The sequence below is a fragment of the Syngnathus acus genome, chromosome 2 (genome assembly GCF_901709675.1).
Source record: "Syngnathus acus chromosome 2, fSynAcu1.2, whole genome shotgun sequence".
Taxonomy (NCBI): domain Eukaryota; kingdom Metazoa; phylum Chordata; class Actinopteri; order Syngnathiformes; family Syngnathidae; genus Syngnathus; species Syngnathus acus.
In genome coordinates this window covers 21,908,189-21,921,814 of record NC_051088.1, presented here as the reverse complement: position 1 = coordinate 21,921,814, position 13,626 = coordinate 21,908,189, and the positions used below count along the sequence as shown (strand labels likewise).

Below are 13,626 nucleotides of genomic sequence, written 5' to 3'. Positions count from 1 at the left end.
AAGCATTTTAGCGTGGATGAGTTTGCTTTATCCTTCAGTCATGTTGACAATAGTGTCAAAGGATAGAGCCAAATGGCACTTTTGTCTTTCTGCAGGGCAATCAGTCTTTAAGATTCACTTGACAGGCGGCGAGTCGCTTGGAACCTGCCGAGGCATTTGTTTGACATCCTAACTCATCTTGTTGGATAGCTGGCAAAATTCCCATCTACTCGCCCATTGTAGCGAAAATACATCCTTGGAGTAGATTCATGTGTGGCACGCCATCTTAGTGCTACATGGCTAGCCGCTTCAAGAAAAAGAAAAAACACACAAGTTTTGCATTTCGTCTCATTCTGCTTCAGCCAGATTTTTTTTTTTTTTTTTTTTTTGGACTCCTGACAAGACAAACTATTTGATCAGACTGAGTCTTCCAAACAATCTTCACCATCTGATGAAGTAAGCAGGACTGTGAAAAGCAAATATCGTTGTTTTTTTTGTAGCAGTGGGCCACAATAGTTCTTGATTGACAGCCGCAAGTTTTACAGACTGACTTTTGCAGCTACAAGACTCACAGACTGCCTAAATGTCAAAGATCTGGCTGGCAAATAGGAATTTGAAAGTGAGGGAAAAAAAACATTGATCATCTACTTTGTATTGCTGACAGCTGCTATTCTTTTGCTTGAAATGTCATCCGATACCAATTTGGTTACTGATCTGATCTGAATTTTAATTTAATCATTTTCTTATATTTCCCATCCTGTCCCCATAGTACCTTTTAAATAGTCGTGTCCTCCAACTTGACCTCAGTACATTATGCTGATGTAATTTGGAATAGGTATTTCATTTTATTTTTAATTTAATTAATTAAATTTATTTATTTATAATTTTATTTTATTGGGCTGTGTGTGAGCAGTTAAGGTATAGGCCTGCTCTATATAGAATGTAGTTGATCTATCAAATATCGAGACCCGGAAAACAGACACAGAACTAAAATGATAAAAACAGAGGTCACAGAAAGAAAAACTGAAACTTTATTTGTTTTTATACTTAGCAACACTTTGAAATCAAACATAGTACTCACAACTAATATAGATCTGCACAGAGCAAAGAAATCAAAATAGTTACAAACTTTGATCACTTTTTTCCCCCCCCTCAAACTGCAATACACACAAACATAAGCTGAAAAATAAAAATCTTTTTTTTTAAGCCTCCTCCCACATGTAACATAACTTTAACTGAAACAAAAACAAACATGTTGCAACAAGCTACATAGCTCTCCTGTCTACGAGTCAAGTAGGGGAAAATGAAAGAGAATAAATAATTGCACATTGCACCCTATTATTGCATTAGTTGCAGTTTGCTTCAGTCATATACACAAATGTAAATAAATGATTTTCAAACACATAATTAATTATACATGAATATCGATGCTATTAAAATCACACTGCCGCTACTTTAACTCAATATTCCTGCTTTGCCATCACAACCAGCACTGGACTAAAAAAAAAAAAAAATGCTCTCTGCTCTTTTGTGCATTTCTTTTACAAAGAATGACAGCTTGTCCTTTGACATTCTACTCAGCCCAAATAATCCAAACTCAAAGCTTCTATTGTTACATTGCTCAGCTCAACTAGCACATCCATGATTATTGCAGAATGATCAGTGGCGATGTCGCCCGACAGCCTTTGCTCAATTTTTGCAAAGTCAAAAGGCTTAGCATGCTAAAAGTCGCACAAGGGCAACGGTTGCCGTGCTGAACGTACAGGAGATCATGTGACTTGGACAGTAACATTCAACAGCTGTTTGTGTACATCAGCACAGAATTGAGCTTCTTGCCGAGTTTGACCCAATAGCATTCTAACCTCCCTCTCGTTAGCTTGAGTTAACTAATCGACAAACAAAAAGAAACGTGCGTTTGTCAAATGACTTGCACGAAAGAAAAAAAACAAATCGGAAACACTTGTGACCTTTAAAAAGACATTCAAACATAAAGCGATGAGATAGACATGACACAAATAAACAATCGTGAAAAGAGACTGAGTGGTCGTGCCCGCCCAAGCCCCGCCCCCACCCCGTAGGTTCCCCCCCTCCCCTCCCCTCCCCTGACAAAACCCTGAACATTCTTTGACCTCCAAAAAAATTTTTCCTTGGTCCAAACATTTTTGGCTTGATGATTTTCCATTCGAGCCAAAAAGTTTTGGACCCAGCCCGAGGCCAGCAAACCCGTCACACGGTCCAGAGTAAAGTGTAGAATCGTCTATTGCATGAGCGCCGCGTAGTTGACAAGTAGTCATAAAAGTCCTTGTACAAAACAAAACACCGGATGATCAGAAACAATCATTTCAATTTCTGCTCCGTTTTGTCTCATTTCCTTTTCATGCATGTGATAACACGAGTAATCGAAGGAGGCTATCGGTTCCGGGTTCAGGACTACGAGTGAGAGGCCAGAAAAAACAAAAAGTAAGCTTCAAACATGAGCGGAGAAGAACGGGGAACACAAAGAACATTTCATTTCAAGGTCCACCGAACAGGTTCTGCTCAAATACACAACAACACAACACTGAGTACATGCAATATAAGCAAGCGTGTACATAAACGAAGGAGATCGACACAAAACGGGGAGGCTCCGGGAGTGATACCATTGGCCAAGGAGGGTCATGTGATGTCATTTGACAACGATGCAAATTAGGACAGAAATGGAGAAGTCCGAGATTGTTTTCTGAAGGCTGGATCTATTATAAAAATGTTTTTTTTTGGCTACATCCCACCACACTCTGCCGATAGCATCACCGAGCTGTAATAAATGCAAAGAACTACTTCTACAAAAATCTTCAATCTTTTTTTTTTTACTTTTACTTCTTAAATGTTCTATGACGCAGCACTGACAGAGAAAAAGAGATGAACAGAAAGAAAAAAAAAGTAACACAAGTTGTTGCTAATAAACATTCAACATGCTTTAACAGTTCTCTAAAACAAAAAAAAAAGTAACGAACAGTGTTCTTTTTTTTTTTTTCTTTTTTCAAAATGGCTCTCTGAAATAAAAGTGAGTCGTCGGGCCGCGCCGGTTTGTGGAGGACCAGGGCGGCCGGCGCTCAGAATTTTCAGAGAGCCAGAGCCAGAGTCCGGAGGGCGTCGTCAGTCAGAAAGGGGCCGGATGGAAGAGCCAGTCAGGGAGCTCAGGATGTGGTCATGGAGGACGGGTCGTTCCACATGGCAGCCACGTCTCGGAACCTGGAGCGGTAAAAGCGAGTGAGCGCCTTCCTCGGAGATCTTCACCGAGGGGGCCTACCTTGCGTTGATGAGGTACTGGGCCAGGCTTATGTTGGCGGGGGTCCCTGTGATGGTGATCTGGCGCTCCGACGACCCTTCCATGGCGTTAGCAATTTTGATCTGTGCCCCAGACATCTGACGGATCTCGTTGATTTTGGTTCCCTGGCGTCCAATTATGCAGCCTATTAGCTGGGAAAACAACGGGGGCGGGACTTAGGATGGCCAGGGTACGTACATGCTGGTCTTTCTCTATGCTTCATTTGTCATGGAATCAAAATGAATTTCTGCTGAGTGGACTTGCTGTACTCACATCATTGGGAATGGTGAGTTCATGAGTACTGGCCTGGTTACTGGCATCCAGACCTGCTGCTGACCGAGAAGGGGAGGAAGAAGACATAAAATACAGTTGGACACGTTGGTGGAACATCATTCAGAACACTGGACGGAAAGCCTTGCATCGTTTTAAGAAAGGATGCTATGGGGAGAAAAAGAACCAAAACCAAAGCAAAAGCAAAACCTCAACATCAACAAGAGCAGACCACCAGCAGGCCATGTCCGAGGAAGACAACGAGAAGAAGAAAAGAGCGAGAGGAAGAGCTGAAGAAAGTGTAGGAGGAAGAGAATGTGTTGACTTCTACAGGTACAAACGAGAGAAGGTCAAGAGGGTTGTAGTGTAGGTGGGTACGTACCGGGAAAGGCAGGGGTGGTCTGTCCGAGGGGGGTAAAGGGGGTTTGCTGCATAGCCAACTGGTGGAGCTTGCTCAACTGCTGAGGGGGGGAGGAGGACGACAGCAAAGCTATGAGGTCATCGTTAAAAAACACTTGCGCGCACACGCACTCACTCGCGCACACAAACACGCACACGCAGACGTGCGCGCGCGCACGCACGCAGAGGTCTCACCGAAAGAGTCAAGATAGGATCTGAGGAAACACAAAAAGGTTGAAGGTGAAAACGCTCATGAGGGGCTTGGCCTGAGTTTTTGCGGTGGAGATTCAAGCGCCTCAATTTCTTTTTTTTTTTTAAAAGTTGGACCTCTGCCATGCGTGAAAGCGAGGTTTCATCCAACAGATACCAAGCCGGGCCAGCAGATGGCGCTGCCACTACGATGCGCTCAGTCAGAACAAATTAGTGACTACTTTTTTTCATATTTCTGCTATTTTTTACACTAAAACATTTCCCTTAACCGTCTTTTTTTGTTGTTACTAAAGGAAATGAAATCGCTGTTGCCAAATTTGACCTTCATTTTTGTCTTTAGCACATCAGGTTATAAAAATAAATAAATACACAAACAAATAAATAAATAAATAAATAAATAATGCTGAATGGTCTTTGACTTTTATAGCACTATTTCTACCTGTTAAGGCCATCAAAGCGCTTCGGAATACTTTGACATGGTCACGGTGGCCAGAGATCAAAACCTCAATTTATAGGTTAGGAGTCGGCCACCCTACCACTGATAATACTATGTAGTATTATATTTAGCAAAATTTAGGAATTAAGGGTTGGATTCAGCAACAGGTAGAGTTTTTTCTCTCCCTGAAACGTCATAGCTATAAATTACAACGCGTGGTAAAAATCCGTAATTCGCAATTTGCGGCCTACTCGTGAGGAAGAAATTGTATTTTTTTTAATCAGCTGCAAAATTGTTTTAGGGACATATGAAGATCTCTCTGATGCATATTTGCTGTTGAGCAGTGTTATTTGTACAAGATGTGCACTGTATTGCTCAAGTCAGACATGTTGAGGATTGTTGGGGTAATTGAATTGATTTTTCATTCTCTTCAAGGTTATTCTAGAGATGAAAAGCTTCATAGCAAGATGCAGTCAATATGTTTTTGCAGCGCCGACATTCACGTTGAACTCCATTGATCCATTTTCTGAACCTCTTCTTCTCACGAGGGTTGCGGGCATGCTGGAGCCTATCTCAGCTGATTTGGGCACCCTGAACTGGACGCCAGCCAATCACAGGGCAGGACAATCTACAGGCAAGCTAAATATGAAATGATGCAAGTATTATCTAGTTTCACGAGCTGCAGGCCAAGCCCCCGGAGGTTTAACAGAGAGCAGACAGAAGGAAGTCAAGAGTCTTCCGAGTCAGAAGATCGAGGAATTACTGTACATGTGCCATATTAGCCATATTAATATTAGCAATTAATATTAATAAAGGAGGTTTGGGGAGGTAGCTGGTAGCAGCTTCCGAGATGGATGCAATGTGGAGCGCCTGGTGTGGCGAGCACTCACGTCAGGATGCGGGATGGCATACTGTCCTTGGATGGTGTAAGCCTGCAAACATGAAACGGAGACTTTATTTTTTTCGCACGGCCTCCGCACAAAACTTTTATAAAAGCAGGTTGCCGTTTGGAGCTTTACGTTTGTCGCCAGGCTATGAGAAAGACATGCGCTAAACTGTCTATCATCAATCAAATCCAGTTGAATTATATCAACATGGGATCACTGTGAGGGAGGGGTGGAGGAGGAGGGGGGGTGCGCGATTGGTCTACCAATGAACTGCTGAATGCTGGATTGTCTTTTGAATTAATAAAATGCAGCTCACTTGTTCATCCCGTCTGCTGAGCTACACGGCCATTTATTTTATTCGCCAGTTGGCACATGGCCGTCAAGTTACGTCTGTCCACCAGAAAGTCATCACTGATCGGAATCATTCACGTTTTGACATTTACACATCCTTTTGTTCTCCTCATTGAATTTCAGGACATTTTTCTTTTCTGTTTTTGGCTCTCATGAATAATTTCACACATCTCCCTGCCAAGTTGATGGATTTTTTCCAAACCCAGAATAATAGACTGCATGCACGGCCAGATCATCCCTTAATGACTACAGTGATGCTTTTTTTTTTTTTAATCTCAAATCCGGGTTGACGGATGGCAGTGAGGGCAAAGCGGTGATAGTTTCATGCTAGTCGAGGGGAGGGGGGTGAGGGGGGTGCTCGAGACGGGGGAGGAGGGTTGCTTGAATAAAACCTGGTGCGACACTAACAGGCAGTGGCTGGTGCTGCAGTAAGAGGCTGAGGTTGGCTGTGGACGCCCCCAGCGGGTCCGCTCTTACCTGGCCACCTGAAAAAATGACAGGGGTGGAGGCAGGCTTGGGGCGGTAGGGGATTGTGGCACCTTTCGGTGGGGACTGAGGAGAGCGAGGGTGGGAGAAGGAGTGACATGTGGAGAGAGTGTTAGAGAAGAAGAAAAAGAGGAGCAACCAGAGCATCGAGTGAGACCGAGAGGGACCGTGCCTGGGGGGGGGACACACCAAAAGTGCTCTTCACTGTGCACATGCTGACATGAGGTCCAATTTGTGATTCACCTGGAACATCACGTTCAACTGGATAATGATGACGCCACAAAACTTAAAACACCCCCCCCCCCTTTCCGTGAGCACTCTGGAGACTTACAGCCGGGTGGCAACGGTCCAACGACGTTTGCCATCATGATGGCCGGCTGGACAACTGGCAGTGCAGACAGTTCAAATTTCACTTCAAAAACAAGCAAGTGGTCACTAATTGATTATTCATCCACCATCTTGAAGATCCCCCCCCCCGGTGGACCAAAAACGATTGATCGCATCCGCGTTGGAAAGGCGTAGAGTGGACCAGGTAAGCGTACCTCCAGCATCACCACACAAATCTGTTTGACGCATTGGATGATGGCCTCCGGCGCCCCGGAAATGGTCACCGCTCTCTCTGTTGAGTTGGGGAGCATGTCGCCGGCCACCTGGACCTGAGCGCCTGTGGACTGCAGAAGAGGACGGATGCGTTTGTGTTTCCTTACTACGAGGCGGGAATCGGTTCGCTACCTCTCTCATCTCTTTGATTTTGGAGCCGCCTTTGCCGATGAGCGAGCCACACTGGCTGGCTGGCACAACCAGTCGCAGGGTCACAGGGGGTTTGCTGGTGGCGGGACTGTTGCTCATAGAGTTGATGATGTCCTGGAACGACATTTGTTTGGGTTTACGGACGAGTCAAAATGTCTGCAAGACCTGAAAATCTGACCATCATCTTTTGGTCAGATTGTGTTATTAAACAAAGCGTCCCTGCTAGCTAGCAAGAGCGCTAAAGCATGCTAGCTTGTATTCCCACTCCGGCAAACTAACGAGAGTAAATGGCGCTGGTGCGGAAGCAGCATTGGAGCCGTTACCTCCTCAAACTTGTAGGCTATCATCGCAAAGGCCTTGAAGATGGCATCCGTCGGCCCAGTGATGGTGACTATCCGTTCGGGGCAGTTGCCTTCAGAGATGTTGATGCGGGCTCCGCTCTGCATGGCGGCACAAGCTCATCCATGATCAGGAAATTACAATGAGGTACCTTGACTTACAAATGTTACAAGTTTGTCTAGTTGTTTATTTATTTTTGGTTTGTGTCGAGCTAAGTTAGCTCATAAATCAAGGTACCCCTTCATTAGCTTCTACAAGGAGATGCCAGCAGAAAACTTCTACTTACGTCCTCACGCATTTTCTTCACCGTCTCCCCTTTCTGGAAGTCCATTCAGTTGTATTATTATTTCTCAGTCAAAATATTGCATTGAAAATATGAACTGATGACTTTTACCTTCCCGATGATGCTTCCGACTTCCTGCAGAGACATAAAATGCACAGAAATGTGAGTTTTATTTTCTGGCTGCTTTCTGACAGAGCTTTGGGCATCGCACCTTGCCGTGCATGAGCAGCCGAATGGTGAGGGTCACATTCAGTCCACCTTCTGATTGGACCTTGATGGGCTCCATGTCGGATTTGAAAGGAAAGGGGTGCGGTCAAGTCAGAGAGGAGTTCGAGGGCCAGTGGGGGGTGTGAGGGTGCACTCGGCTGATGGGTCTCCTGCAAGGCAAAGACGGAACGGTGAATGGAAAACTGCAGTTCCCTGTTTGCAAGCCAGCTTCAAACAAGGGCAAGAAAAGAAACCTCACCAGCCCTGACATCCTTTTACAATAAGTATATGATCTGAGTCATGTGACCAATCTGACTGCTGAGTGACGTCGGGATTCAGTTTCAAGGGTGAACACAGGAGGGCGCTCTGGACCACAACGTCAAGCATGGAACGGAATGAAACTAAAACTGACATAGTTGACTTGTAGATAGTTTGTAAAAATGGATGTTTGTTGAAAAAGCGAGACAATAGCATTTAATTAGAAATGTTTACAGTTCTACACGTTCCTACCTGCGATGGGAAATAAAAATCATCCTCTGCCGCAGACTTCACAGTACACATACTAACTTGATGGGGAGTTGGTAGGTTGCTCAAGGGCACTTCAGTCATGAAGCATCATATTTATTTATTTATTTTTTAATTATTATTAATAATAATTTTACTTGTGGAGCAGGGCTAAATAAACCGACACGGATTTTAATAATAATAATAATAATTCTATTTTGTTTAGTTGCTCAATAATAATAATAATAATAATAATAACGAGAGGCAGAGATGAAATCACATTCACAGTTTTCATCTCACCAGCCCCAGTTGTATTTTTCTGCTGCAACTCCAGTATGTGCCATCTGCTAATTAGCAGCTTTGTAATCAAATAGTCCTGCCCTGGTTAACTTTTAATTGCAAGAAAACAAGATGTTCCTTCATTAAAGCACGAATGGCCAGCACGAATGGCCAGCTGTTTGCACGCACGCACATAAAAAGCTACTAATGTTGATTGCAATTTGCTTGCAGAAGAATTGCAGCACTGATTGATGTTGAATGATTAAGAAACGGCTTCTTGGCTAACCACTATATCCAACTTGGGAGACGCTACCATTGCTATCTCGTTTTGCTCTTGCGTAACTGCAGCAGTCTCATTGCAACCCAACATCATCATGTTGCGCTGGTTCCGGAAATCCTACCTCCGCTAAGCTACAGTATGCCGCATGCACGGCTTGGTTGGAGGCCAGGGGAGGACCAAGAGATAAGGACAGGGATTCTATCGCCAGCTGTCTCTCCAATCTCCCAGAGGAGACCAGATTACATAAAAAAACCTTAATCCGGGTTTAAGACTCCATCCAGTGGTTGCGGGTCCTCAGTGGGCAGCGCACATCTAAGTGCTGCAAAGCGCTCTCTATAACTTGTTTCATATTTAGTTTAGCCTGTGAGTCAGTGTCCTCTTTTTTTTGGGGAATCATTAAATCACCCTGAAAGATGTAGATGGAGGTAAAAAAAATATATATATATCAAAATTGTGTTTCCAGCCTACATCCCAGCAAAAACAAGAATTAGGTCAAGGCCGTGAATCATGTGACCCTTGGGCGAAAACCTTGCAGCAAATGCTCTTTTTATTTTGAGGTCAGATTTTTTTTTTTTTGGGGGGGGGGGGTCTTTGCCCTTTCTTTGGCACTCCCAGTACATGTCGTTTTACAAGTTTCCATTTATATTTGCAAATCTTCCTCCCCCATGTCTGACAGGAAGTTGGGGAGGGGGGGGACGACACAATGAGGGACGGCAGGGAATTTTTCATGACATCTGAAGGGGAAAGTGGGTCATGCTCGGTGTTGCGGGCGCTACTAGCCTCCTCCTCTATGGCGGCTATTGAATTAATCACGCTTTACGCTCGGCTGGGCAACGCAGTGCACAAAATGCACCATACCCCCCCCTCCCAATGCACACCCCAACGCCTTCCTCCCGAATTTCCCCGTGTCTGATCACCACGCATAGAAAAGACTCGTGCGTGGCTGTTGAAGAAAGATGAACCTGAGGCCTTGTCGCTTTTTGTCCGGTCTTCCATTTCTTCTCGTGCAACAATGGCAAAGATGCCGCTTTGTTTTTTTGTAAGGAACCGCTCATGTGGAAAGGTTGCAAAAACACCCCGGGCCAGAATCATTCCATTACCGAAGACCGACACTCTTAGTTATGTCGGTGGTGCTGCCTAAAAACAAGCCGGTCCCATCTAAAGCTTCATCATCTGTCTAATCCACAAAACAAGGGAGGGATCCCACCATGACGCAATACTGTAGGCTAACATTCATGGAAGGAGTTGTTGATCAAAAATGCATGAACAGGAAAAAAAAAATAATCTTCCTGCTTTTATCTAGCACAGATGTTTGCATTCTGCAGCTGAGGAGCTCTCCGGATGTTTGTGCTCCAATTACGGGTGAACAAAAGAGGGCAGGGGGGGAGCCCTCTGGCTGACCTCATTGATAATTTTTTTTTTTACACACAGAGGTCATTTGGTATCTTCCAATGAGGACAATCGTATTTGTATGGAAGGAGAGCTTCATTATGGGAAGAAGCTCTCGTCTCGTGTGGGCTTTTGTTACAAGTGCTACGATAAAATGACAGTGGGGGGGGGGGGCATCCACCCAATGCTACGGCACTATGACAGTGCTTTGAAAAGCTGTCAGTCCACATCAGCGACCCAGAATCCCGATGGCTCAGCCCTGATCATGATCAAAAAAAGCTTCCTCAAAGACACTGGCGGTCGAGCCGACTCGCGGCAAGTCGTTTTCAAAGTGTCCCGGAGTGGGTTCGCTCGCAATGGTGGCGCGTGAGAGTCAAAAGGCTTAACGAAGCGGGCGCACCATGTTGTGCTGTGAAAAAGCTGCGCGTCAAGTCGGCCATTTTAGATTTGCCGTAATTTGCAATAAGTCAAGTAAGTCACGGCTCCTGTCGGCTTTGGAGCGCATTGACTTTTGGCGTGTTTTTTTTTTTGGGGTCTTCCCCAAAAAAGATAGCTGCACGCTTGCGCCCGTCGCTCACGTTCTTCAAATTCACAACAACAAAGCAAGCATTGGTCGTGCCGTGCCGTTTCGGACCACATTTCAGGCTCGGCAAAGATGGCAGCACCGATATCAATGTGACGATAATTGGAATAACAATCACAAGCCAGCCGCCCGTGTGTGCGTTTCTGCACGTCGCAGCGGGAGTCCATCCAGCTGCGGCTACGAAATAATAGCCGTCGTGCAAAAGCTCTTGTTCTCGCTCAACTGACCATTCAGTCAAAATATTTTCACTCCGCATGCGACCTCGCCACACTAACGATAAGTTAAGAAAACATTAACGAGATCTTTTCCGGATGATAAAATAAGTTAATGGGTCGGAAGAGCGGCGACTCACCCTAAAGGTCGTGCTTATGCTGGCAAAATTAATAAATTAAATCAATACCGATGTCGTGAAACAGTGTATGGTCTTCCACGTCAGAATTCCGGCAACACTACGATATATCGGAATCTCTATTTATTTACATAAACACGGTGTATATATAGATATAGATACCGTACGTTGGTAAAAATGAACTTATTCAATGAAAACAAATGTCGGCCTCCAAATAAATAGTCAGCAAAAAACAGTTTTACCTTTCTGTAGGGCAGGATGATGTCGACGACCTCCGTTGGTGTGGCAAGATTAAAAATCGCAAAAAGGAAAATGATCCCCACCCTCTTCCTTTTGCTCTCGCCAGGACGAAGCGCCGCCCGATTGGTCGGTGCCGAGGGGTCACGTGAGTGACCGGGAGAACACGTGACGACGGGCCTCGCGATTCTATGATCGTCGTCCACCTCGGCAACACAAGTTTAGTTGCGGCGCTGACATTTGTTTGCCGTCGTGTTTGGCGTTGAGTGTAAATAGGCTGTTTGATGACATGTAATCTGGGCGAGCAGCACCCACCGCCCTATCGAGACCCTCCGACCCCCCTCGACCCCCCCCTTTCTGTTTTTGCTGCAACAAAAGGAGGGCATGCATGCCCACTGAGGCACAAGGGCATCGTAGGGACATATCTAGGGTTGAGGTGCTCTACATCGGAACCGTGGCCTCGGGGAAGGAAGCCCAAAGTCCACCGAGTCATAAGCGGCAAAACCAACGGGTTTATGGGTCTGTTGGGATAGTTTAGGAACTTTTAGGTCTCAATCAGCCAAACACCTCAAAAGCTTGCGTAAACACCCACTCTGCTGCCATGACATGCAGATCCTCTGCTTTTTAATCCCGTCGGCAGTGTGTGTGTGTGTGTGTGTGTGCGTGTGTGTGTGTGTGTGTGTGTGTAGACTTAACGGGCTTGGGAGGCAGCCCGTCCCGATTTTCCAATCCAGCACAAATCCAGCCCTCATGTCAGATGGACATTTGTGCAGAGCTTAATCTGACATTATTAGGCTTGGATGGAGAAAGCAAATGTTGTTGGATTAGGGGCAATGCAGACAATGAAGAACAGGTTTTATTTTTTTTTACCTCAATCGTTTTCCATCTCTCATAACAAACATTTGCGATAGACATCTGATTCATACCTGCGCCACGCAAATTGCAGATTGCGCTGTAATGCATCAAGCCAACTGTAAAATGGCCCGTGGGATAAACTACAAATAGAGCATTAAATTAGCTCTGCGTTGAATAACAAGAGGTGTGGGGGTGAAATAGTCGAGAAGCTCCTCACAGATCCAGTTTGGGATTTTAGGAGGAATTGGTAGATAAAGGCCAGAGCGGGACGTTGGCAGAGCCCTCAAACTTTATTGACCCCGCCCTCCCGATGGCCTCTAGCAAGGTGATGGATATTAGCGAGCAACCCAGCCCAGCCCAGCCGGATCAGAACTTGTCCTCGTAGCCAGCCGCATTTCCTATCAGGGTGCTGGTGTCCTAATGAAGGCAGAAGGGTGTGAAGGACGGGCGAAGGGAGATGGCATAGCCACAGTCGATCCCACCGATTGCTGCCGCACAATCATTGGGCTCAGATGACCCGACCGGGCGTGCAGTCACGACTTTCCAAAGTGATGGACAAATGATATTTGCATTAAAATTCCTCATTATCGTTATACCGATCATTTATTTCTGTACCGGTCATCATTTTGGGCACTAAAATCATCAGCAGTATTGATTTCCTGCAACAAAGGCAAATAAAAAAAAGGTTCATTAATATAATATAATATAATATATAATATGATATGATATAACATAACATAACAATATAATATAGACAATGCAGAATTTAAAAAAAAATCTGTTGACAATTAAAAAAAAAAAGAAGTCAATCACAATTTGTTGTCAGAAATCTTTGACTAAAAAACCCCCCATTTTGGCAGAAAGTTCTGTATTTTTTTGTGCATCTGACAAAGTGGCTGCAAGTGCACCAGATGATTTAAAAAGTCATGAAAGAATGAGCTTGAATTCTAAATAAATGCAAACTGGCCTCTTCCTTTGTGTAGACTTTTTTCCCGCCGGCCAGGGTCAGAGTAGCCCAGCGCATAATAAACCGCTCCTCTAAAAGCATCCCTCTATAGCTCCCATACAAAGTGCAGCTTGCTAATGGAAACTCTCGCTTGACCCTTTTCGCTGGAGCACGAAACGGGTCTACTTTGCCCGCTGGCAAAAACCAACCATGTATTTAAACCTCTCTCTCTTTGATTTTTTTTTTTTTTTTTCTGGGTTCGTTGTGTTCCCGCCTTGTTCGGACACAGAAACATGACAC

The 13,626-nt window shown here is 44.8% G+C and overlaps 1 protein-coding gene across 4 annotated transcripts; it reads right to left on the bottom strand.

Moving 5' to 3' along the window:
- Positions 1 to 987: 987 nt before the first annotated feature.
- Positions 988 to 11,726, bottom strand: LOC119132452 (poly(rC)-binding protein 3-like). Of its 4 annotated transcripts, none has more exons than XM_037267752.1 (13): positions 11,531 to 11,726; positions 7,909 to 8,074; positions 7,809 to 7,832; positions 7,701 to 7,733; positions 7,399 to 7,515; positions 7,058 to 7,189; positions 6,868 to 6,996; positions 6,248 to 6,391; positions 5,492 to 5,533; positions 3,939 to 4,017; positions 3,560 to 3,618; positions 3,269 to 3,438; positions 988 to 3,210 (listed from the first exon to the last, which is right to left on the bottom strand). In XM_037267752.1, exons 2-13 carry the CDS (start codon positions 7,981 to 7,983, stop codon positions 3,156 to 3,158), a joined length of 1,059 nt encoding a protein of 352 aa, XP_037123647.1. In that variant the 5' UTR covers positions 7,984 to 8,074; positions 11,531 to 11,726; the 3' UTR covers positions 988 to 3,155. The 4 variants fall into 4 exon arrangements, with proteins under 4 accessions (XP_037123647.1, XP_037123665.1, XP_037123657.1 ...); XM_037267770.1 differs by having other exon boundaries at positions 3,094 to 3,210; positions 3,939 to 4,014; XM_037267762.1 differs by having other exon boundaries at positions 3,094 to 3,210; positions 3,560 to 3,615; positions 11,531 to 11,724.
- Positions 11,727 to 13,626: the final 1,900 nt, after the last annotated feature.

Coding starts and splice junctions, on each gene's coding strand:
- LOC119132452 (XM_037267752.1), bottom strand. CDS start 7,983: ATGGAGCCCATCAAGGTCCAATCAGAAGGTGGACTGAATGTGACCCTC. Junction 7,516..7,700: donor TGAAGAAAATGCGTGAGGAC/GTAAGTAGAAGT, acceptor GCCGCCATGCAG/AGCGGAGCCCGCATCAACAT. Junction 3,619..3,938: donor GACCACCCCTGCCTTTCCCG/GTACGTACCCAC, acceptor CTTCTCGGTCAG/CAGCAGGTCTGGATGCCAGT.